The sequence below is a fragment of the Leopardus geoffroyi genome, chromosome C2 (genome assembly GCF_018350155.1).
Source record: "Leopardus geoffroyi isolate Oge1 chromosome C2, O.geoffroyi_Oge1_pat1.0, whole genome shotgun sequence".
Classification (NCBI taxonomy): Eukaryota; Metazoa; Chordata; class Mammalia; order Carnivora; family Felidae; genus Leopardus; species Leopardus geoffroyi.
In genome coordinates, this window is record NC_059333.1 from 58,836,839 (window position 1) to 58,863,537 (window position 26,699).

Sequence of the window (26,699 nt, forward strand, 5' to 3'; positions counted from 1 at the left end):
GAGATTTTTGGCAAATTACACTCACCCTTTCAGTTTACACATTTGTAAATTGGAAATAATAGTACCTACCTCTCATGCTTGTTGTGAGGATTACATAAGCATTTGTTAAACACCTAGCATATAGAAAACATGCAACAGCTCTTAACTGGTTGGGATTATTTTTTAAAAGGATGTTAGGCATCGGGCTCGTTGTTGTAGTGAAACGATGAACAAAATGGACACTGGAAGTTTCATTTAGGACTGAGTTACATTGTGTAAGTCTAAATCAGTTTCCATTCTTTACTATTTTTAATTCACTGAGTGCTCCCCAAATAAGTGAAGTACAATGAATGACAGAAATCAATACTTGGTTTAAGATCAACATTTAAACTGCATTTTAATAGTGTTCTGTTTTTCGCAAAGTGAGTCAAACCATTTTTACTCTCAGAGCATTATGCAAACTATCTAGGTGGCCTAAGCTTATTTTCTGGCTCTAAAACTAAAACTTGTTCTATGATTTTCTGAGATGTTCTAGACACTTAAATTAATAGATATTTTAAATGAAGAACATTTTCCAAGAAATATGTTTTAGATGGAACAGTTGCAAAGTGCATACATCTTTCCATGTGGCACCAGGATCATCCACACAGGATCCAGCTTGAACTTACTCCCTTCTGATGCAGGGAAATGTGTTTCAAAACACATTCAAAACAGGAGGCATCTTGTGACAACAGCGCCGTTACATGCGTCAGTTTTCAAAATAGTATTGTCAACCATTCCTAACAGAGGTAGGAAGGGGAAAAAAAAAAAAACACATGTAAAAAACTTTCAGTCTTTCAACATTGACCTACAACCCCAAACGGGATATACTAGAGGGTCAGTTTCATTCCCACAGGAAATACCTCCTGGTCATTATTGCTAAACGTGAGGAAGGACGTTGGGTGAAATGTGAGTTACTCCTGATTCACAAAGTGGTGGTAGTGTGGTATAAACTGGGAGTCAGAGTCCAGGAAGTCACTGGGGCTTGCTGAACTGGACAGGGACAGTTTATGGACTGTCAGGAGCATGATGGGTCATTGTGGGAAACACTGAGTCTTAGCTCTGGCTCTTACCACTCCTTCTCACAGCACTGGGATCGCCCCCAGTGCCAAGTGTAAAGGGTGACAACTTTCAGATCATGCATATTGAAATAATGCTTAGTAGTTTTACAATCATGTTGTTCATTACAAGGCCGATAAAACTATGTAAAATAAGAGAAGTGAGCACACCCATCCCTACTCTTACCTTTCTAACACCTAATTCAAACATTTGGGTTTATCTCTTCTGGATTCTTTTCATGTTAAAAAAGCTGTATGTATGGGTTTGTCTTCCTTTTCATATTTTACATTGTACTGTATACAACTAATCTTTTTAATGGTTGGATGATATTTCCTCTAATGGATGTTCTGTAGCGAAATTAAATACTTTCTTACTATTGGACACTTGGGACTCTTTTTAATTTTTTGCATTAGAAATACTGGTGCACTGGACAGTTTGTACATATGTCTACTTCACTACTTTGGATTATTCTCTTTGGATTGGTTCCCGAAAGCAAATTCATGGGGTCAAAGTATATGAACATTTTTATGACTTTTGTTTCAAATTCCTTTTACTCATCTACCAGCAAAATATAAGAAAACAAGTATTTTCATTTCTATTTCATCAACTCTATTTCAAAGGAAATAGATGTTACCATGGAATAAAATTTGTTAATTTGAAAAAACAAATGTCGATGCTTCGTTATTTTATTTCGTACTTCTTATTTTCTCTATAGTCTGGGTATTGTCTTTTTCCTGAAGTGGCTGTTCTTAAATTTGTCTATTGGAGTCGTGGTGTTTTCCTGATCATTTTGCATATACTTTTCCCAGGTAAAGATATTGATCATAATACAAATAATTCTTGCAAATAGTTTTTCATGAATATAATTTATTGTCAAATTGGTTGACACACAACACCCAGTGCTCATCCCAACAAGTGCCGTCCTCAATGCCCATCACCCATTTTCCCCTGTCCCCCACCTCCCAATCCACCCTCAGATTGTTCTCCGTATTTAAGAGTCCTTGTGGTTTGCCTCCCTCCCTCTCTATTTGTAACTATTTTTTTCCCCTTCCCTTCTTCCATGGTCTTCTGTTAAGTTTCTCAAGATCCACATATGAGTGAAAACATGGTATGTGTCTTTCTCTGGCTGACTTATTTCACTCAGCATAATACCTTCCAGGTCCACGTTGCTGTGAATGGCATGATTTCATTCTTTCTCATTGCCAAGTAGTATTCCATTGTATATATAAACCACATATTTATTTTTGAGAGAGAGTGAGGGAGCAAACCGCTAGTGGGGGAGGGGTAGAGGGCACAAGGGAGAGAGAATCCCAAATAGGCTCTAGGCTCAGCTCAGAGCCAGACATGGAGTTTGATCCCACAACTGTGGGATCATGACCTGAGTCAAAATCAAGAGTCAGACACTCAACCAACAGAGTCACCCAGGTGCCCTTAATCTATTTTTAAAACGGTCTTTGTCACAGGAAGTAGCATCTAAGAATTAGAAGTTTTTAAATGGAGATACAAAGATTTATCTGAAGGTCATTTTTTAACCCAGAGATATGCTTTATGTAGATTAGAATCATATAAAGCATGCACACGTGCGTGCACACACACACACACACACACTATATATATATACACATATATGTGTATATATATGTATACATATATACATATGTGTATACATATATACATATATATACATATGTGTAAATATATACACACATATATACATGTGTGTGTGTGTATATATATATATATATATATATATATATATATATATATATTTCCCCATTGGTGCTGCATTTTGAACAACCAACAGCCAGACTGGTCTACTCCCTAAACGTCTTGCTGTCTTATGTCCCTTTTCTAAACATCCTCTTCCCTTCTCAACAAAGGCTGTGTTTATGTAAAACAGGAGTTGTTTCTCTTTGGATTCCTTTGAGTTTAAGCTGCCACTCTCCACAGTGTATCTTGTGTTGTTATATAACTGCCTTCTAATCAGTTTTGCTTCCTTAACTAGAACAGAAACTTGAAAATTAAAGTCATCACGAATTACCTGTTTATATCTTCCATCATACATGGCAGCCTGAAAAATGACCTCCCGGATTGGGGGGCAGCCAGTTTTGCATGTACAATTAAGTAGTAGAATGTAGAGAGGAGACCATGAGTCTATAAAGTTTTCAGAAATCTAGATCAAGGAATCTTATTTTAAAGTTAATTTTCCAAGCTAGAATTTGGAAATAGTGTCATTAGAAGAATGAACTGGCTATTGGAAAGTGACCATATTGCAAATAATGGCTAGTGGAAAGTGATAAAATTCACACGGTCACAAAAGAGCCACATGAACATGGCTTTAGCCTGTATCTCCAGAGACAAGCATGATCCGGATCACATTGAGGAAACTGAGGCAGCTTACCAGATTTTCATTTAGTTTTATTCTAGATGATCTCATAGACGTCCATTTCCTCCTTGATACTATCCAATAGCCCTGTAGATTCTTGAATCTAGAAATGGAGATAGGAGATAGGAGTCAAATTCTGAGACTATTAATTAGAGTCAGATTTATAAAGCAGGACAGATGTCAAATCTGGTCTACAGAGCAGGGGACTGAGAATTAGAACTTCTGGCATTGGCAGTGCTGTGTGCTCCATCCTGGACGCCAGAACACTTTGTAAGGAGCTGCTGGATTTGGGGCATGGGACTTTTTATTATGTAAAGGTATAGCCACAGTTCTAGGGTGTGGTGGGAGGAGGGGTTGGGGGAGGAGGAAGGGAACTGGCCCAGAAACCCCCATAACCAGGATCTAACATCAGGGAGAAAAAGCATTTACTAAATAACACAAGTTGACAATTGTCTCCATAAGACTCATTCGGTGATGTTTTTACCATTTAATAAACTGCCTCTCACTTCCACACTATTTTCTCTATATTAACCGCCTCATGCAATCAGTTTTGTTTGTTTGTTTGTTTTTTAATTATGAAAATGGAGCACTTTGGGGGAATCTGTACAGGGAGATCATTAGCTTCCCTGGCTTCTCACTCAGTTCTTCAATATCTACTATTAAGCTGACTCCTACGAGTGAGGCAGCCTGCCCAGGCTAAGGAGAAAGAAAGGCTAACCAGTGGCCTCCAGGTACCATCTAATGCTGGAAGCCAAGCTATCCAACCAGCCTGATGGCAGGGCCCCAGGCAGTGGATGGATCGGGACTGCAGGGCGGCCCATAGACAGTGAAGCTTCTTGTACTCTCGCTTTTATGTAATTTGGCCTTAATAAAAGTACCTGGGGAATTGTCTGTTGGGGAATTGCCCTAGACAGGCCCCCTGGGAAAAGAACTATTGGGGAAAGAAATAAGGTTCTGCAAGGAAATTGTGCGGCCCTACATTTAGCCCTTGCCACCCCCTATAAAGACTCCTCTACCTGAAGGAAGGATAGCCCCATATATTTCCCAGCCAAGGAGGGGCAAATGGATTTGAAAGCCCCACACCGGCAACAGAGGAGTGTATCTATGGGCACAAGTTACCCCAACTCCTAGGCCCACTTGGCCCCCAGGAGGCATTCCAGATGATGACTGAACCTAGTCGGTTAAAGTACAGAATGGTCCATTAGTTCCTAGGTGCATTGCCTCTCTGAGAATGTATGAGGTGTGGTTCCTAAGGTCCTCCTGGCCCCCTCCTGGCATCTCACACCAAGGGGAACATTTTTGTTCCTCAAGCCACAAATGGTTCAGGGAAACAACTAAGAGGTCATGTCCCTGTAACTGTTCCACTTCAGGTGTTGAGAGATAGATGACCTTTCATGAAAACAGCAAAGCAAATGCTCTATAGATTATAGATAAATGTAGATACATAATGAAAATAACGTAAGAAATTAATCAATAAGCAAAGGGCAGGAAGGAACGTTACGAGAAAATAACCATGTTATTCCTTAAAGGGTGATTACCCATAGGAACATTTTTAGAATTAGGTAATGCTAGAAAACATAGGTGACGCATGCTACAAGGAAATTGCTAACAAATATATAATGCCACGTTTGCCACAATAAAACAGCCAGTTCAACACAATAAAGCAGCCAGTCCATTTTTATTTTTATTTTATTTTTTTCACTTTTTCGCCGATGTCATTCATCCTTCGGGAGCCCCTGGACCTGCTGGAGTTGGACTCCGGCAATCTAACATTTTGTCCTAAGTGTTCTCCTCATCTTCTTCATTTTTGAAATTGTAATTTCCCTTTGTTATTTCCTAGTCTTCAGCAGCAGCCATGTTTGGGAGAATTAGAGGAGATGCCTGTATACCTATTGTTTTAGAAATTTAGTACCTGGAGGGCACAAGAAGTTTGGAGTAGTCTACCATGTTAAGAAGAGGTTAGCAGAGAGTAACAGAAATTAATGGGTACAGATTGCTTGTTATGTGCCAAACGCTATGCAGTGTACTTTCCATTTCTTTAATCTGCATGGCAGCACTACACGAGATACGTATGGTTATCATTCCTGTTGTATAGATGCAGGAAGTGATGCTTAAACAGGTTAAGAAAACTGTCCAAGGTCACGTGGCTAATAAGTGATGGAACCAGGAAGCAAACCAGGAATCTCATGCCAAAGCCTATATTCTCAGCTCCTATGTTATTCGGTCTACAGTTCCAGGCACTGAGCAACAATCAGGAAATGTTTGAGGAAAAGATTCCCCAGAAAGACCCCAAAATATTAAAAAAATTTTTTTTAATGTTTGTATTTATTTTTTTATTAAATTTTTTTTAAATTTTATTTTTTATTTTTTTAAATTTACATCCAAATTAGTTAGCATATAGTGCCACAATGATTTCAGGAGTAAATTCCTTAGTGCCCCTTACCCATTTAGCCCATCCCCCCTCTCACAACCCTTCCAGTAACCCTGTTTGTTCTCCATATTTATGAGTCTCTTCTGTTTTGTCACCCTCCCTGTTTTTATATTCTTTTTGTTTCCCTTCCCTTATGTTCATCTGTTTTGTCTCTTAAAGTCCTCATATGAGTGAAGTCATACGATTTTTGTCTTTCTCTGACTGACTGATTTCACTTAGCATAATACCCTCCAGTTCCATCCACATAGTTGCAAATGGCAAGATTTCATTCTTTTTGATTGCCGAGTTATACTTTATCCATTTTTTCCATTCATCCATCGATGGACATTTGTGCTCTCTCCATACTTTGGCTATTGTTGATAGTGCTGCTATAAACATGGGGGTGCATGTGTCTCTGCAAAACAGCGCACCGGTATCCCTTGGATAAATGCCTAGTAGTGCAACTGCTGAGTGGTAGGGTAGTTCTATTTTTAGTTTTTTGAGGAACCTCCATACTGTTTTCCAGAGTGGCTGCACCAGCTTTCATCTCCACCAACAATGCCAAAGAGATCCTCTTTCTCTGCATCCTGGCAAACATCTGTTGTTGCCTGAGTTGTTAATGTTAGCCATTCTGACAGGTGTGAGGTGGTCTTGATTTGTATTTCCCTGATGATGAGTGATGTTGAGCATTTTTTCATGTGTCGGTTGGCCATCTGGATGTCTTCTTTGGAGAAGTGTCTGTTCATGTCTTTTGCCCATTTCTTCACTGGATTATTTGTTTTTTGGGTGTTGAGTTTTATAAGTTCTTTGTAGATTTTGGATACTAACCATTTATCTGATACGTCATTTGCAAATATCTTCTCCCATTCTTTTGGTTGCCTTTGAGTTTTGCTGATTTTTTCCTTCGCCGTGCAGAAGATTTTTATTTTGGTGAGGTCCCAGTAGTTCATTTTTGCTTTTGTTTCCCTTGCCTCTGGAGATGTGTTGAATAAGAAGTTGCTGCAGCCAAGATCAAAGAGATTTTTGCCTGCTTTCTCCTCGAGGATTTTGATGGCTTCCTGTCCTACATTTAGCTCTTTCATCCATTTTGAGTTTATTTTTGTGTATGGTGTAAGAAAGTGGTCCAGGTTCATTCTTCTGCATGTTGCTGTCCAGTTTTCTCAGCACCACTTGCTGAAGAGAGTGTCTTTATTCCATTGGATATTCTTTCCTGCTTTGTCAAAGATTAGCTGGCCATACGTTTGTGTGTCCATTTCTGGGTTCTCTATTTTGTTCCATTGATCTGAATGTCTGTTCTTGTGCCAGGACCATACTGTCTTGATAATTACAGCTTTGTAGTTGAGTTTGAAGTCTGAGATTATGATGCCTCCTGCTTTGGTTTTCTTTTTCAAGATTGTTTTGGCTATTTGGGATCTTTTCTGGTTCCATACAAATTTTAGAATTGTTTGCTTTAACTCTGTGAAGAATGCTGGTGTTATGGTGATAGGGATTGCACTGAATATGTAGATTGCTTTGGGTAGTATTGACATTTTAACAATATTTGTTCTTCCTATCCAGGAGCATGGAATCTTTTTCTATTTTTTTGTGTCTTCTTCAATTTCTTTCATAAGCTTTCTACAGTTTTCAGCGTATAGATTTTTCACCTCTTTGGTTAGATTTATTCCTAGGTATTTTATGGTTTTTGGTGCAACTGTAAATGGGATCGATTCCTTGATTTCTCTTTCTGTCACTTCATTGTTGGTGTATAGGAATGCAACCGACTTCTGTGCATTGATTTTATATCCTGCAACTTTGCTGAATTGATGATTCAGTTCTAGCAGTTTTTTGGTGGAACCTTTTGGGTTTTCCATATAAAGTATCATGTCATCTGAGAAGAGTGAAAGTTTGACCTCCTCCTGGCTGATTTGGATGCCTTTTATTTCTTTGTGTTGCCTGATTGCAGAGGCTAAGACTTCCAGTACTATGTTGAATAACAGTGGTGAGAGTGGACATCCCTGTCTTGTTCCTGACCTTAAAGGGAAAGCTCTCAGTTTTTCCCCACTGAGGATGATATTAGCATTGGGTCATTCGTATATGGTTTTAATGATCTCAAGGTATGCTCCTTCTATCCCTACTTTCTTGAGAGTTTTTATCCAGAAAGGATGCTGTATTTTGTCAAATGCTTTCTTTGCATCTGTTGAGAGGATCATATGGTTCTTGTCCTTTCCTTTATTGATGTGATGAATCATGTTAATTGTTTTGTGGATATTGAACCAGCCCTGCATCCCAGGTACAAATCCCACTTGGTCGTGGTGAATAATTTTTTCAATGGTTTGTTGGATTGGGTGGCTAATATCTTGTTGAGGATTTTTGCATCCATGTTCATCAGGGAAACTCGTCCATAGTTTTCCTTTTTAGTGGGGTCTCTGGTTTTGGAATGAAGGTAATGCCAGCTTCATAGAAATAGTTTGGAAGTCTTCCTTCCATTTCTATTTTTTGGAATAGTTTCAAGAGAATAGGTGTTAACTCTTCCTTAAATGTTTGGTAGAATTCCCCTGGAATGTCATCTGGCCCTGGACTCTTGTTTTTTGGGAGTTTTGATTACTACTTCGATTTCCTTACTGGTTATGGGTCTGTTCAAATTTTCTATTTCTTCCTGTTTCAGTTTTGCTAGTGTATATGTTTCTATGAATTTGTCCATTTCTTCCAGATTACCCATTTTATTGGCATATAGTTGCTCTTAATATTCTCTTATTATTGTCTTTATTTCTGTTGTGTTGGTTGTGATCTCTCCTCTTTCATTCTTGATTTTATTTATTTGGATCCTTTCCTGTTTCTTTTTGATCAAACTGGCTAGTGGTTTATCAACTTTTTAAATTCTTTTAGAGAACCAGCTTCTGGTTTCATTGATCTGTTCTACTGTTTTTTGTTTGTTTGTTTGTTTGTTTGTTTTGGTTTCAATAGCATTAATTCCTGCTCTAGTCTTTATTATTTCCTGTCTTCTGCTGGTTTTGGGTTTTATTTGCTGTTCTTTCCCCAACTTCTTAAGGTGTAAGTTAGGTTGTGTATCTGAGATCTTTCTTCCTTCTTTAGGATGGCCTGGATTGCTATATACTTTCCTCTTATGACTGCCTTTGCTGCATCCCTGAGGTTTTTGGTTTTGGTGTTATCATTTTGATTGACTTCCATATACTTTTCAATTTCCTTTTTAAGTGCTTGGTTAGCCCATTCATTCTGTAGTAGGATGTTCTTCAGTTTCCAAGTATCTGTTACCTTTCCAAATTTTTTCTTGTGGTTTATTTCGAGTTTCATAGCATTGTGGTCTGAAAATATGAACGGTATGATCTCGATCTTTTTGTACTTACTTAGGGCTGATTTGTGTGACAGTATATGGTCTATTCTGGAGAATGTTCCATTTACACTGGAGAAGTGTGTATATTATGCTGCTTTAGGATGGAATGTTCTGAATATATCTGTTAAGTCCATCTGGTCCAATGTGTCATTCAAAGCCATTGTTTCCTTGTTGATTTTTGATTAGATGATATATTTATTTTCGAGACAGAGTGAGACAGAGCATTGAACGGGGTAGGGTCAGAGACAGAGGGAGACAAAGAATCTGAAGCAGGCTCCAGGCTCTGAGCTGTCAGCACAGAGCCCCACGCGGGGCTCAAACTCTCAACCACGAGATCATGACCTGAGCCAAAGTCAGATGCTTATCTGACTGACCCACCCAGGTGCCCCAGAAAGACCCCAAAATATTAAGGGAGGGAGTGAACTTCCTGCTTTTATGCAGGGGATGGGCAATGAGTATTTAAGAGAAGTGTTGGCCTCTTGAAGATCAGAGAGACACAAGAGAAACACCTTCAGCCTCCCCCACAGAACCTGTAATCACCTTTCATTCAACATACATTTGTGAGTAGAGATTCAGGGGAGAAGGAGCATGCGTTCTCAGAGTTACATATGCAGTGCTAATGGGCAAAATGGACTTGATGTAAAACCTATTTCTAATAACCAAATACACAATTTTCTGGCTTGTATATTTTTAGCAGACATCTCTCAGATTCTGGGTATTATAATCAGCACCTCCTGGAGTAATACAAACAGCTTGGCACAAACTAGATTTAAAAATAAATTCTCTACCCTATCTGGAACTCTCAAGGATTCAGTCTACAGGCAGGCTGGTGTAGATGTAGTGAGGTACTTCCATTTTATTCCTCTGCCCCAGTTTCATTTCCAGGGCCCTACAGTGTTTCATAACTTGGGATCTTGCTGTAAAGTTGGCCCAGGATTTTGAAGATCTTGAGATCCCCAAATGACCTATCCAAGTTCATAGCAGAGTGTAAAATTAATATTTAGGGGATTTTCTGAAGAACTTAGATTAGCCTGGGGTAGATTAAATTAGTGCATTTATTACTGAGCTCCTGCTTTGTGACAGGCCTTGTGGATAAACGGGCAAACTGTCTTCAGGTTGGGAGCTCCTGGATGCAAAGTGAAGGTAGCAATGAAGGCTTCAGACCAGTCAAAATTTCAGCCCCATGTGGAAACATGGGAGGAGCTCGTGTACATGACAACCCTTGCCACCCCAGTAGTACGTGGTTGCTAATGTGATTCAAAAGGAACATTCTGGATCTTCTGAACTTTCTTTCTCTTTGTCATTTATTTAATATTTAGCTAAAAATATAAATACAATTTCCACTGTACCCTAGTCTAAGAGACAGTGCTCATATCAAAATCTGTAAAATGATTAGTAGGTAAACTCCTCCCGATTAAGAGTTTAAATTCCAGACTCTCTTTTCCCCCAAAATAAAGCTTTTAAAAGTACTGTTTTAACTTACCTCAGTCTTTGTTTCACACTGAATATCTTTATATAGTCTGCTTGTAGCTGGTTCGAAAAAGACTCTATTAGTTCAAGCACTGAAACAAAGGACTATTTCAATTAATCCAACTATCACATTAGACCAGGTTTAATCATTCACACTCAGGGCCTGTGATTTGAAATTGGTGGTAATCTCAATTGGTGGGAAGAAGGGTCACTTTTTTCAAAAAAGGCTTAAAAGTCTTTTATTATAAACATTATGTAGTGACACCTGGGTGAGTCAGTTGGTTAAGTGTCCCACTCTTGATTTTGGCTCAGGTCATGCTCTCACAGTTCATGAGTTCAAGCCCTGCATCTGGCTCTGTGCTGACAGCACAGAGCTTGCTTGAGATTGTCTCTCTCTCTCTCTCTCTCCCTGCCCCTCCCCTGCTTGCTCTCTCTCTCTTTCTCTGAAAATAGATAAATACATTTTAAAAAAGATTATGTAACAAAGAAAGAGAAAAAATTACCTATTGTTCTATCGTCTCAAACACATTTATGTTAATGTGTGTTGAGAATGAATGCTGGGCCCACTGGTAATTGGAACAGTCACGCAGCGCAACACTACTGTCATTATTACTACTATATAAAATGTTTTAATTTGAGGGAAGAGCTAAAATTCTCTCATTAAACTTTTTCCCCATATTATTTTGATTACATGATTATACATGTTTATTCTTATAGTTGAAATATAGAATAATTTCTACCATAACATGGATATTCTCAGTCTGAATTCACCCATTGGATATCAAATATGGCAATTAAAATTATTTCTCAATGTTCTAGATAGAATTCATACGATAGTTCCCAAATACATCTATGGGTATTTTATAAATGGAAAGTAAGTTCTCAGTTACTCAAAGAAATCTAACTCACATGTTGGTGTTGTTGGAAGAGATGCTTTACGTGAAGGTACATACTTTCTAGTGTTCCATCTGAATTTTTTCACATCAACCAAAGTTTGAACAATCATTACCTTTGTGAAATCTTCAGTGCCTTGCACCTGAAGTTTGACAGAATATAAGGTAATAAATGAGTATATATCATACAATTAAATGTTTCTCTGGTAAGCTCCTAACTATCTCAAGACCTCTCTAAATATCTGGGTTGAAAACTAAACATAAATATGAGACAGCTACCTTAAAATACCTGGATGTGTTGGCTTTTTGAAACTCAATATTCCATATACTTTCACTGATTTTTAAAGTTTCGCTCATTTCTCTTACAAATGAGAAAAATGATTACGAGTTAATCATTAACGGTCCTTTAAAACATCACCCAGAGAGATTTTCTATGTGGCGAAAAGAAAGTTTAAAAAATAGTGGATTTCAGGGTGCCTGTGCGGCTTAGTCGTGTCCTACTTAAGTGTCCTAATTGGGCTCGGGTCATGATCTCACAGCTCTGTGCTGCAGCTCAGAGCCTGGAGCCTGCTTCTGATTCTGTGTCTCCCTCTCTCTCTGCCCCTCCCTGCGCACGCTTTGTCTCTCTTTCTTTCAAAACTAAATAAACATTAAACAATTTTTTTTTACATAGTGGATTTCAAGAAATCCTTCAACCTGTGGGTGGTTTTGGTATGTTTTGAATCACATTGGTACCCAAATCTACAGTAAGTGGGGCTTTCTGTCTAGGAGAGTAGACAGACTTGGGTAGGTTTTAGGCTGCCTTGAGAATCTCTTAGTTGGCCATCTAAATTCCCAACCAGCACCCACACCCAAGCTCTGTTATTATGTATTCAAGCATAGAGGTAGGGAGCACCACAGTTAAGAGTAATGTCTTACTTCCTCTCATGTGGCTATCACGTTGGTGCTGGTGGCGTCCACTCAGAAAATTTTTTCTTGTGACCCCTTCTCACCTTGGGATTCCTCTTATCCCCACCTCATGTTTTTCTTGTGTCTCAAATCTACCCTGTAAGTACTTCTATCATAGCTGCACACGTTTTCTTAATATATTTATATGTTTTTCTTTTCACTTAGTTGGCAGATTTTTTGAGGGCAAGCTGCAGATCTCATTTGTCTTGATCACTTTAGCATCTAGCACTGTTTCTGTCATATATTAATTGCTTAAAAATATATGCCTAATTTAATTGACTCTAGGTACCTCTTTCAATTTACTTTCTGTAGCTATATTTTGTATGTCCCCTGATTCCTCCTGACATGTGCCTCTCTTATGCTACCCAACACACACACACACACACACACACACACACACACACACACACAGAGCTTAAATATGAGGAGTCTTTCACTTCTATATTCACTTGAAAAGTAGCTGAGGAAATACCACTGATACTCAGTTCAGCATGGGCCTGGCAGAGCCTTTCTAGAGTACTGTTGATGCAGTCCAGAGAAAGTGGTCCTTCTGCATTGTGTAAATGAACTTAATAGACCCTCTTTTGTTATCTACAACAGCACCAAAATCTAACTATAGCCAAAAGGTACAACTTGGCCAGCCTCATTAACATTGAACAGGAATATCTTGGTGTTTGGGCTACCCATTGCCAAAGGTATCAGCGAACTTGGGGTGTGTGTGCTGTGTATGTGTGCTTCTGGAGTGATAAGGGAAAGGGAGAGGATGGAAAGGTGGAAAAGTGGCAATTTTTGTAATGTTAACACATTGTTGGACATATGGCATATTGACCCGAAGACATGAATCAACATTTCCTTGCCTGATAGCATGTTATAGGAATTAAAGAAGGTGCCTTATAAGCTTTCCGTAACTGACAATCTTCTACAGCTCCATGTATGAGGATGACGTAGATTACAGTTTCATCATAGATATCAGTTTTGGTGTTCTTTGGTATGTCTTTTATGCAGACGTTATAGAGTTTTAATTGCATCTTGTAGTTCCAATCCTACAAGGAAAACACAGTTTCATAACCTATGGTTTATAAGGTTTAATATAAATTCCTAAATAGTTAATTAATAACAGTACTTTAATAAAACTCCATTCAGAGAGAAGAGTGAGTTTATACAAACACTTCTTACCTTATAAGATAAACGTTCCCTGATTTTTTTGGCAGTAATAGAAAGACCAAGTTTTAGCCACATTTTATATTCAATGTGAGGACAACATTGCTCAAAAGCTTCATACAAGTGACTTTTGGAAATAAAACATGTCTGAAAAAAGGAGGATACAAATTTAATATTTCATTCTGTACACCTATAGTTTAAGGATATAAGGTTTTCTCATTTACGTATAACATTAAAACTAAGAATTTAAATGATGTAACAGTCATGTTGTTGCCTGGAAATCTGATAAGATGTGTACAGTAGTAAATATTGGTGTGATCTTGTCATAAATTAAATATTAAAAGGCTACATGCTCCAATGAGACGTTCTTTATTATTGTTATAGATTCTGAAAAAAAAAAGAAAATAAAGTATAAAAAATTATTTAAACTTTAACTAAAGATATGAATATTTCTAAAAATACATTATTTTAGAGAAGTAAACTTTTTAACTAACTAAAATGCCAATGCTAGCAAAGATCAGAATATTGGCTATCAGGAATAAGCTATTAAGAATATACAAGACACTGTATGTTGCTTTTTATTTCTCATGGGTAAGTATGTACGAGTGGTATTGCTGGGTAATATGGTAATTGTGTGTTTAACTTTATAAGAAAGGGTTGAGACATTTTACAGTCTCATCAGCCATGGGTGGGAATTTTAGTTGCTTTACGTCCTTGCTAATACGTGGTACGCATTATCTTTATTTTTAGCCGAAGTAGTGGGTATGTAGTGATACCTCATCATGACTTTTAATCTGAATTTCTCTGAGAGCTAATGATATCAAGCATCTTCTCTATGTGCTTCTTCTTTTGTGAAATGTTTGTTCAAATGCTTTGTGTAATTAAAAACAATTTTTTTAAGTTTATTTATTTATTTTGAGAGAGACAGAGACAGCTTGCGTAAGGGAAGTGCAGAGAGAAAGACGGAGAGAGAGAATCCAAAGCAGGTTTTGTGCTGCCAGCGCAGAGACTGATGCAGGGCTCGAACTAAAGATCGTGACCTGTGCTGAAACCAAGAGTTGGAGGGCACTTAGCCAACTGAGCCACATAGGCACCCCATTTTGCCCAATATTTAATTTGGTGATTTGTCTTCTCATTTTTGAGTTGTAAGAATTCTTTATAAGTTCCATTGTCAAGTAATTTTTCAGATAGATATTGTGAAAAATTCCCCACCGTCTGTGTTCCATATTCTTTATGGTGTCCTTTAAAACAGAAGAAGATTTTAATACTAGTGACATTCCATTTATCAATATTTCCTTTTATGGTTAGTGTTTTTTGTGTCCTGGCTAAGAAATCTTTGCCTACATCAACATCTTTATGTCCCTTTAGAATTTTTGTAGCTCTAATTTTTATGTTTAAGTCTACAATCATTCCAAATCAATTTTTGTGCATAGTGTGTGGGGCCAAGGCTCATAGTTTCCATGTGGATATTTGGAATTTTCAGGATCGTTTGTTGAAAATGATATTATTGTTAAAGATCGATTGACTGTGTATATATGAATCTGTTTCTGGATTTTCTTCCTTATTCCACTGATCTATATTGTCTTAATCTTAAGCTAATTCCACATGGTTTTGATTATAAGGATTTATAATAAGGCTTTAAGTTAGATAGTATAGTTTGTCTAACATTATTCTTTTATAAGTTTTAATTCACGTGTATGTAATATACAGTGTTATATTAATTTCAGGTGTATAATATAGTAACTCAACAATTCCATATATTAGTCAGTGCTCATCAAGATAAGTGTACTCCTGGGGCTCCTGGGTGGCTCAGTTGGTTAAGCATCCAACTTTAGCTCAGGTCATGATCTCATGGTCCATAAGTTTGAGCCCCTCATCGGGCTCTGTGCTAACAGCTTGGAGCCTGGAGCTGCTTCAGATTCTGTGTCTTCCTTTCCCTTTGCTCCTCCCCTGCTCGCTCTCTGTCTCTGTCTCTCTCTCTCAAAAATAAATAAACACATTTAAAAAAAGAGGTAAGTGTACTCTAAATTCTCTTCACCTATTTCACCCATCCCCCCATCTTCCTCCCCTCTGGTGACCACTTGTTTATTCTCTAAAGTTAAGAGTCTGTTTTTCAGTTTCTCTCTCTCTTTCCCCCCTTTGTTTGTTTGTTTGTTTGTTTGTTTTTTAAATTCCAATGAAATCATATGGCATTTGTCTTTCTCTGACTGACTTATTTCATTTAGCATTATACTCTCTAGATCCGTCCATGTTGATGCAAATGGCAAGATTTCATTCTTTTTTAATGGCTGAATAATATTCCATTGTATATATATATACTAGATCTTGTTTACCCATTCAGTTTATCCATTCATCTATTGATGGATGCTTGGGCTGCTTCCATAAATTGACTATTGCAATTTGAGTATTGACTATATATCCCTTCAAATTAGTGTTTTCAAATTCTTTGGGTAAATACCCAGTGTAATTAGTGTATCTTAGGGTAGTTCTATTCTTAATTTCTTTGAGGAAACTCCATACTGTTTCCACCATGGCTGCATTAATTTGCATTCCCACCAATAGTGCACAAGGGGTCCTTTTTCTCCACATCTTTGTGAACACTTTTTTTTCCTTGAGTTTTTGATTTTAGCCATTCTGACAGGTGTGAGGACATATCTCATTGTAGTTTTGATTTGCATTTCCCTTATAATGAGTGATGTTGTGTCTGTTGGCCATCTGTATGTCTTCTTAAGAAATGTCTATTTATATGTTTTGCCCATTTTAAAATTGGATTATTATTTATTTTCTGGTGTTGGGTTGTGTAAGTTTTTTATATATTTTGGATACTAACTCTTTATCAGATATGTCATTTGCAAATATCTTCTCCCATTCAGTAGGTTATCTTTTAGTGTTTTGTTTTGTTTTCTTTTGTTTTGAGAGAGAGGTAGAGAGAAAGGGTACAAGTGAGTGAAGGGCAGAAAGTGAGAAGGAGGGAGAGGGAGAGAGAATTCCATGAGGGGCAGAGAGAGAGAGAGAGAGAGAGAGAGAGAGAGAGAGAGAGAAAAGTGAGGCTCGCCTGAAGTGAGGCTCATGTGGACCCAAAGTGGGACTTGAACTCATGAATTATGAGATCATAACCTGAGCCAAATTTAGATGTTTAACTGACTGAGCCACCCAGAAACCTGGTTATCTTTTAGTTTCGTTGGTTGTTTCCTTCGCTGTGCAGAAGGTTTTTATTGTCATGTAGTCTCAACTAGTTAATTTTTGTTTTTATTTCCCTTGCTTCAGGAGACATAATTAGAAAGATACTGTTACAGCCAATGTCAGAGAAATTACCACCTGTTCTCTGTTCTAAAATTTTATTATTTATTTATTTATTTATTTATTTATTTATTTATTTAAGTCAACTCTATGCCCAACATGGGGTTTAAACTCAAGACCGTGAGATCAAGAGTCACATGCTCTACTGACTGAGACAGTCAGGCACCTCTATTCTAGGATTTTTATAGTTTCAGGTCTCACATTTAGGTCCTTAATCCATTTTGAGTTTACTTTTGTGAATGGTGTAAAAAAGTGGTCTACTTTACTTTTTTGCATGTAGCTGTCCTGTTTTCCCAACACCATTTTTTGAAGATACTGTTGTTTTACCCCCATTTATTATTCTTGTCTCCTTTGTCAAATGACCATATAATTGTGGGTTTATTTCTGGATTTTTTATTCTATCCCATTGATCTATGCGTTTCTTTTTGTGCCAGTACCATACTGTTTTGATTACTACAACTTTGTATTATAATGTGAAATCTGGAATTGCAATACCTACAGCTTTGTTTTTCAAGATTGCTTTCACCGTTTGGATTCTTTTGTGGTTTCATTCATATTTTAGGATTGTTTGTTCTAGTTCTGTGAAAAAATGCTGTTGGTATTTTGATAGGGGTTACACTAAATCTGTAGATTACTTTGGATAGTACAGACACTGTAACAATATTTGTTGCTCCAAGCCAAGAGCATGGAACATCTTAATTTCTTTCATCAGATTAGGCTGGGGGGAGGGGAGAGGAGTTAAGACGGCAGAAAAGTAGGGGGGCCAGGATTTCCCTTGTCCCTCAAACACATCTGAATTGAAGTCAAATCACTTGGAACACCCAGAAAATCAATCTGTGGAGTGGCAGAAGGATCTCCACAGGTGGAGGGAGACAGCTTGGTGGGACTGAAGTGCATGTATGTGAATTGGGGAGATAAAATGGCATAGGCACAGAGGGTATGGAACCCCTTCTGTGGAGAGACAAAAGGAGAAAAAGAAAAGAGGGGCTGTGAAATTGCGGTATTGAGTTAGCACAAGAGGAAAACTTCTCCAGACCATGGACTAGCAAATGAGAAATATGGAGAGAACCAGTTTCTATTTTGCAACACGCCTTTTGAAACTTGGAGGTTTCAAAAACGCACAACTTTCTCCAGACCAGAGCTGGCCATTGTGTGCACCTGGCAGGGAGGGGAGCTAGACCCAGGGCAAGGCCCGGACACATGAACTGTGAGATCATGATCTAAGTGGCAGAAGTTGGATGGCTCCCTGACTGGGCCACCCAGATGCTCCCAGATATTGTTTCGTTTTATGGAATCACTTAGCTCTCTAATTCTCCCCGGTGATCTAGTAATTTCTGTTCCCTCCTTTTTTCAGTTTCATCATTTTCCATAATTTTATCTTCTAAATTTTTTTATGTTTATTTATTTTTGAGAGAGACAGAGACAGAATGCAAGTGGGTTGGGGCAGAGAGAGAGGGAGGCACAGAATCCAAAGCAGGCTTCAGGCTCTGAGCTGTCAGCACAGAGTCCGACACAGGGGCTCGAACCCAGGAGATGTGAGATCATGACCTGAGCCGAAGTGGGATGCTCAACTGACTGAGTCACCCAGGTGCCCCAATTATTTTATCTTCTATTTCACCTATTCTTTCCTTATTAGTTCTATTATTTGTCTTCTAGTTCTTTGACTCTTAAAATGTTTTCTGTAATGTTTTATTTATTCTTGAGAGAGAGAAAGACAGAGCATGAGTGAGGGTGGGGCAGAGTGAGAGAGGGACACAGAATACGAAGCAGGCTCCAGGCTCTGAGCTGTCAGCACAGAGCCCCACTTGGAGCTTGAACTCACAAGCTCCAAGCTGTCTGACACTCAGCCAACTGAGCCACCCAGGCACTCTTGACTCTTTTTTACTGCTATCTCTAATTAGGTGTTTTTAGTTCTAAAATTTCCATTTGACTGTTTTCTATATTTCCACAATATCCTGATATTTTCTATCTCGTTTCTCATTAAGGATATATTTTCCTTTAATTTTTTGAACATATTTCAAAGAACATAGTTCTTCAAATCTATTATTAATAATTATTTAGTGCCTAATCCATATTTTGGACAATTTCAATGTTGTTTTCTATCCATTGTGCACTTTTTTCACACTATAGACCACATTATCATGTTTGTTTGTTTAGTAATTCATTATTGTTATTCTATAACCAGAAACAGAAGGCTATAATATGTTTATGAAAATCTCAGGTATCATATAATTTTACTTGTAAATATTCTAATATCCATCACTGAATAATAGACACATAAAGTTTTCCCTTACCCTCTTCCTTCTCCCATTCCTCTTTATATGTCATTGGTGTGTTGAGAAAAAAAAAATGGATCATTCATTCTGTGGACCTCCCACATCTTTGGATTTAGCTAGTTATTCCCTTCTGATGTCAATTAACTTGTTTCTCTCCTTCCTGAATTTTCTATAAACTGGTTAGATCTATATGTTTTTACTCTCTCAATTTTTTTTTTAATTAAAGAAAGGGGGCACCTGGGTGACTCAGTTGGTTAACATCCATCTCTTGGTTTTGGTTCAGGTGATGATCTTATGGTTCATGAGTTTGAGCCCTGTGTCAGACTCCGTGCTGACATCATGGAGTCTGTTTGGGATTATCTCTCTCCCTCTCTCTGACTCTCCCTGACTCCCACAGGCATGCTCTCTCTCTCTCTCTCTCTCTCTCTCTCAAAAAAAAACAAGCCACAAATATGTATATATGTGTATATATATATATATATATATATATATATACACACACACACACACACACACACACACACACATATATCTATATATATAGGCTTTTAGTTTTTTCTCATTCAAGAAGACTTCATGGTGGTGCCAGTACTTCTACTGCATCATATCATGAGGTACGTGATGCCCAATTGTCCAACTTTTAGTGATGCTACAATTGTTTTTAGGTGGTGCAAGCCTGGTCCTTTCATTATGATGTTTCCCATTAACATTACACTTAGTAGTTTCAGCATCAGTTGATAGTTGTTGCCTATTTACATTATTTCATTTCGGATGGCAAAATGAAATATGCTAGGTCTCTGCTTCTATATTTGTTAGCTGAAATTCTGTATAGAAGAATATTACTTCATTTTTTGTTGTTGTTACCTTGAAAAAGTTCATAGAGGAAAGGCAGGATAAATGTTTAATTCTTTCTATTTTTTAAAAGAACAATCCATGTTTAGAGTAATAAGTTGATATTCCAAAAACCTTATTGGAAATTAAATGAATTTTGGTATCATTATCAACTTATGGATTTTTATATATTGTGGGGTTCCATTGTTTGCAGTCATTGTTCTTCTAGAGTTCAAATTAGGCCAGTGAGAGCCCCTGTTGTTTTGAGAATTTTCTCCTCATTGTGTCTAGGGAAACTTCCATCTACTTTGTTCAACTTTTTTATTAATAGCTGTTAGTTCTCTGACTTTTTTCCTTACTTAGTCCCCCAAATTATGGTGTTTACAGTTAAAATATCTCCTCTAATTTCCCCATGAAAGACCTCATTTAATCAGTTTTTCTGGTTAAAATCTTTTTTTCAACATGGCAGAGCAATATTTATAAGCCATTTTGCCAGGGCATTATACTGGGTAAGTATAATTTGGTAACAAGTTTTGCTCCCTTACTATTCTTATATTTTTTAAAATTATCATCAGACAGCAAACATATGCTACTACGTACAGAAACCACCTTAAATTTGATACTAGATATTGAATGAGATACAACAGTAAGACACAATGTGATGTTTTCTGACCTCCACTACAGTTTTGCAGGTAGCAGAACATATCATGGGTTTATTCGTTAAGCAGTTTAACTCTCCTATTATTTCCCCACTGATCACAAAGTCTGTGTAAGTTATCTGATCATCATTCTCCTCTGACTCCCAGAGCATTTGGTCAATTCCCAAGCCAGGCTTTGATCTTTGAAGCTGTTCAGAACAAAGAAAGATAAAAAAACATATGTCAATTACCCAAACTGTCTAAATTTTGACTTTTTTCTTTTGGTTTTAACAATTTTAATATGTACATATTATTTTGAGGATATTTATTACTTGTACTTTTTAAATCAAATTTATTAAATTAGCAATAACTTAGAAAGAAAAGAATTCTTAGATACGGCAGTCTTTCTGATTTCTTCTACTCAACTAACCTATACCTGCTTTAGGATGGCTAAATACCTGATTCAGATAAACATAAGAAGAAAACAACTAATACGATAATATTCCATCATAAAGATGATCCTTTGGATGGTTTCTTACTATCTATGGGAAAGTATCGCTTAAAAGGTGATACATAATGCTAACCATTATGTTTGAATAAGAAAATTGAATGGAAGCTATTGTCCTAAACAAAGGAATAATGCAGTTCTTAACATGGAAAACTATGAATTCTCAATTTTATAGAGTTTTTAACTAATGTTCACAAATGCATTTATGAATAACTCTGACTTACCTTCACCATACCTGATATTATTATATAAATTCCTTTGGGCTCATCACCTTCTTCAAATATATCATTTCCGCAATCAAATGTTACCACTCTGGCTCTTTCCTTAAAAATATCACCAAATATATATGATATAAATACTATTTTAGCAGTAGTTGGTGATGTTGAAATTCATATTTTAATAAATTTTTTGCATTTTAAAATGCCACTCAATAAGATCTGACATGTTGTGTTAGTAAATTTATAAGAGAAGATAGGAATTATGAATATCAAAGAAAGAAAGTGGATATTCATAGATCTATATAACTTCATAAATGGGGTATTTATACATGGATTAGAACAGAAATAATTTAATGTAAGAATAAGAATGTAAGGGAAAGATAAAAAAATATTTAATCTGGATGGACAAATAATGAGAACAGATGCAGGCTAATGTCATATATATGTCTCTTACATAGTTATACTGTAAACAACAGATAAAGTAAATAAAAAATTCATTCATCAAAATATATTAAGCAGGTGGATAAATATAATTGGTCCTTTGGCACCAAGTAGATACAAAAAGAGAATGTTATTGGAACAAGTTAGACCTATTTATTTCCGTATTCAACAAACACTCTTTGAGCACTCTCTGTGTAATATGCAGAGTGCTAGGGTTTGGGTATACAAAATATGGATGAGCTAAAGAGTATAGTACAGGGGCGCCTGGGTGGCTCAGTTGGTTAAGCATCCGACTTTGGCTCAGGTCATGATCTCATGGTTCATGAGTTTGAGCCCTGCGTCGGGCTCTGTGCTGACAGCTCAGAGCCTGGAGCCTGCTTCAAATTCTGTGTCTCCCTCTCTCTTTGCCCCCCTCCCCTTCCCCACTCACATTCTGTCTCTCTCTCTCTCTAAATAAACATTAAAAAAAAGAGTATAGTACAGAAGAGAGATGTAAAGGTAATTGTAATGCAATGTACTTAATGCTATAATGAAAGTATAATGGATACAACGCTGACACCTTTGGTCCTCCAAACTCAGAAAGGATCACAGGTTGATCTTCTATTGGTGGGATATTTGCCTCCAAAGCCTACTTTTCTGAGTATTTTGTAAGGATGTTTCCAGAGAAGCAAGATTTGAAAAAAAAAAAAAAAAAAAAGTAAAAACAAAGGGCATTTCAAGAAAAGTAGCACCCCCAGAAGAATGGAATTAGAAAATAGTGTTAAAGGGCTTGGGGCACCATGCAAGGTTCAGTATGAGGTATATGATGAATAGGCAACAGAAGATTAAAATGGAAAGGGAGGCAAGAGACAGACTGTGGATAGACTTTGCATGTCATTTAAAGGGATTTTTGGGATTTTATCCTACAGGCGATCAATGACATTTAAAGACTTTTAAGCTGGAGAGTATCATAGTCTCTTTTTAGAAAATCATTTGTTGGTACATTAAAAATGGTATTACCAGGAAATAAAAATATTACCTGAATGAAGCTTATATGATCTTTTTCTTTATCTAGCCATGGAATATTGTAGAGTGCTTCTTCAACAGTAAGTGGTTTGATAACAGGTTGAAAATCAAGTATCTCTCTTTTTTTGGCCATTATTAACTAAAACCATAAAATTTAAGAAAAAGGATGAATAAAATTGTGTTCACAGAATGTTTAAAAAATATGACTTTGTACTATTTCCTTTTCTTGCTCTTCTGAGATTTTGTTCTTCTATGGAACCCTTCAACCTCTCCCCACTGATATCCTTTTTCTGGTATCATTATTCTGAAATCATAGATTAAACACTTAAAACTAAACCTTTTTACTGAACTATAGCAGATAAACAAAAAACACACAAATTATAGAGTCTAATGGAGTTTAAATGGGACTTAAACCCTCTCCTTTCTCCTTTCTCCCTTTTTTGTTCAGTCCCTGCGGCTGTTTCCACTTTTCCACTTTCTCTCCAGCTGCTTTTGGGGAGGAGTGCTTTTCCCGTACTCCCCCCGCCCCCCAACCCCAGTCTCTGTCCTCTCTCTGCAAGCAAAAACAGCTCCCTGCCCTCTGTGGTTTCTCTCTCCCCCAGTTCACCTCTCTGTACTGTGTACCTGCTGAGTTCTGTGATTCAGGTTGTGCACATTGTTGCGTTAATCCTCAAATCAGTTTTCTAGGTGTGCAGGATGGTTTAGTGTTGACCTCAAAAGTGCACAAATTATAAATGTCCACAGAAAGAACATTTACAATATGAAAAGATCTGGGTAACCAGCACCCAGATTAAGAAATAAAACATTTACTGCACCCTAAAATCCTCTCTTATATTCTCTTCCAGTCATTTCTTGTATCCAAAGACAACCACTCTTCTATCACCAGAGTTTAGCTTTGTTTGGTTTTGAGCTTTATCTGCATGAAATCAATGAGTATGTACTTGTTTGTGTCTGGTTTGTCTACTATTGATCTACTATTCATCAACATTTGGGGTGCTCCAGTTCTGGGCTTTTGTAATGCTGCTGTATTTGCTTGCTGTACATATGTGCACATTTCTGTGACTATATGGTTCTGTAATCCAATTGCTGTGTCATATATATGTTCAAATTTAGAAGCTTCTGCCTACCAATTTTCCAAAGTGTTTGTGTTACTTTACACTCTCACTCTGATGTTCCAGTTGTTCCACATGATGGCCTACAGTTGGTATTGTCAGTTAAAAACCATCAGGTATTCTGGACATAAGCCCTTTGTTGGATATATTTGTTTTGAAAATATCCCCTACCTTTTTGTGGCTTGTCTTTTAATTCTCTTGTTTTCTTAATAAAGAGAAGTTCTCAATTTTTGTGTTACTGAAATCCAGTTTTCTATCATGTTTAAGAAATCTTTGCCTATGCCAATATCATACAAATTATCTTATATTACCTTCTAGAAGTTTATTGTTTTACCTCTTACAGTTATGTACAATCCATCTAAAATTGATTTTTTCGTGTGTGGTGTGAGATAAGAGTTCAGGTTCATGAACGAAATAGGTTGAAGAACAGAAAAACACAAGAACTACTGAGCCAAAGTTAAAACTAAAGTGGAGAGATATGTTAATAGATTGTCAATATTACTAAGATGTCAGTTGTCTCTAAATTGACATACAGGCTTCTTGGAATCCCAATGGAAAGTTCATTAGATTCTTTAATGGAAATTGACAAGTTGATTCTAATGTTTATTTGAAAATACAAAATGCCAAAACTAGTCAAAATAATCTTGAAGAAAAGAGCAAAAGCTGGAAAATACATAAAATCAGATATGAAGATTTATTATTAAGTTCCAGGATAAGATGGTGTGATATACATTGAGAAAGATTCAATGACAGATAAATAAAATGAAACAAGAATCCAGAAACTCATCAACACATACACAGTCATTTAATTCATGAAATACTCCACTGAAGTTTAATAGGGTATGATAATCATTTCTATAAATGAGGTTGAGTCAATTGATTACCCATATAGGAACAAAATGTTAATTATTTTTTTTAAGAGAAAGAAAGGAGTGTGAGTGGGGGAGGGCTAGAGAGAGAGGGAGACACAGAATCAGAAGCAGGCTCTGAGCTGTCAGCACAGAGCCTGACATAGGGCTTGAACTCACGAACCGTGAGATGATGACCTGAGCTGAAGTTGGACGCTCAACCAACTGAGCCACCCAGGCGCCCTGGAAAAAAATGTTAATTTTAACTTAGCATTGTTATGTAAGGCATTCTAGAGACCCTTAACAGTAGAGAATAAACTGAGGGTTGATGGAGGGATGTGGGTGGGGTGATGGGCTAAATGGGTGATAGGTATTAAGGAGGGCACTTGTGTTGAGCACTGGGTGTTATATGTAAGTGATGAATCACTAAATTCTACTCCTGAAACCAATGTTACATGATAGGTTAACGAACTAGAATTTAAATAAAAATATGAGGGGTGTCTGGGTGGCTCAGTGGGTTAAGCATCCAACTTCGGCTCAGGTCATGATCTTACAGTTCGTGGGTTCAAGTCCTGCATCAGGCTCTGTGCTGACAGCTCAGAGGTTGGAGCCTGCTTCAGATTCTGTTTCCATCTCTTTGCTCCTCCCCCACTCATGCTCTCGCTCGCGTGTGCTCTCTCTCTCTCGAAAATAAATACGTGTTAAAAATTTTTTTAAAAAAATTTGAAAGAGAGAGAGAGAAAACCCTTAATGTTAAAATCCCCTAATAAACTGGTATGATTTTTTGCTCAATCAATCAATCAATCAATAACATTGGTTTGGGTTATTATTTCTATTTTCTACAGAGTAAACTTTTCCCATAATCAGGTATATTGGTCTTAGTGGTTTTTTTTTTTTTTCTTGTTTATTTATTTATTTTGAGAGAGAGAGGGAGAGAGAGAGAGCGCCTGATGCGGGTCTTGGACTAAGGATGATGAGATTATTCCCTGAGCCGAAATCAAGAGTCTGACACTTAACTGACTGAGCTACCCAGGTGACCCCAGTCTTAGTTGTTTTTTTTAGAGAGAGAAAGGGTATGAGAAGCAGAGAGAGATGGGGAGAGAATCCCATGAGGGGCAGAGAGAGATAGAGAGAGAGGGAGAGAGAGAGAGAGAGAGAGAGAGAGAGAGAGAGAGAGAGAGACAGGGCTCACTCAAAGCGGGGCTCATGCTCACCAGAAGTGGAGTTTGAGCTCACCCAATTTGGAGCTTGAACTCACAAACCATGAAATCATTACCTGAGCTAAAGTCAAATGCTTAACTGACTGAGACACCCAGGTGCCTCATCATTCTGCTCTATTTAAATCCATTTTCTCATAACCTCATTAGCATTGAACACTGACTCCCCCCCCCCACCCCATTATTGCTGATTTAATGGGCAAGATGTGGTATGTATTAATAATTCAGTTTCTATTTCCTTAGTTACTAGAGATGTCAAATATCTTTTCAAACATTCATTAACAACTTTTCTTTTTGCCTGTGAAATGCCTGTTTCATATTCTTCTCTCACTTTCTATAGGATTCTTTGTCATTGATTTGTGGGAACTTTTTAGGCATTATTGCTATCACTACTTTGTGTGTAATTAAAAAAATTTTTTTAATGTATATTTATTTTTGAGACAGACAGAGACAGAGTGCCAGCTGGGGAGGGGCAGAGACAGAGGGAGACACAGAATCCGAAGCAGGCTCTAGGCTCTGAGCCATCAGCACAGAGCCCGGCGCGGGGCTTGAACCCACAGACTGCAAGATCATGACCTGAGCTGAAGTCAGTTGCTTAACCAACTGAGCCACCCAGGCACCCCTGTCTT

General features: G+C 37.4%; 1 protein-coding gene across 2 annotated transcripts in view; it reads right to left on the reverse strand.

Annotated features, from left to right (window-relative positions):
* Positions 1 to 350: 350 nt before the first annotated feature.
* The window catches only part of SLC9C1 (solute carrier family 9 member C1), a 109,443-nt gene continuing 83,094 nt past the window's right edge, over positions 351 to 26,699 (reverse strand). For both annotated transcript variants that reach the window (XM_045502030.1, XM_045502031.1), the window contains 9 exons: positions 22,907 to 23,032; positions 21,454 to 21,552; positions 20,757 to 20,930; positions 13,692 to 13,823; positions 13,373 to 13,558; positions 11,584 to 11,710; positions 10,688 to 10,734; positions 3,479 to 3,566; positions 351 to 758 (listed from right to left, as the gene is read on the reverse strand). In XM_045502030.1, the coding sequence (XP_045357986.1) occupies positions 3,501 to 3,566; positions 10,688 to 10,734; positions 11,584 to 11,710; positions 13,373 to 13,558; positions 13,692 to 13,823; positions 20,757 to 20,930; positions 21,454 to 21,552; positions 22,907 to 23,032 (957 nt within the window). In that variant the 3' untranslated portion in view covers positions 351 to 758; positions 3,479 to 3,500. The remainder of the gene's footprint in view (positions 759 to 3,478; positions 3,567 to 10,687; positions 10,735 to 11,583; positions 11,711 to 13,372; positions 13,559 to 13,691; positions 13,824 to 20,756; positions 20,931 to 21,453; positions 21,553 to 22,906; positions 23,033 to 26,699) is intronic.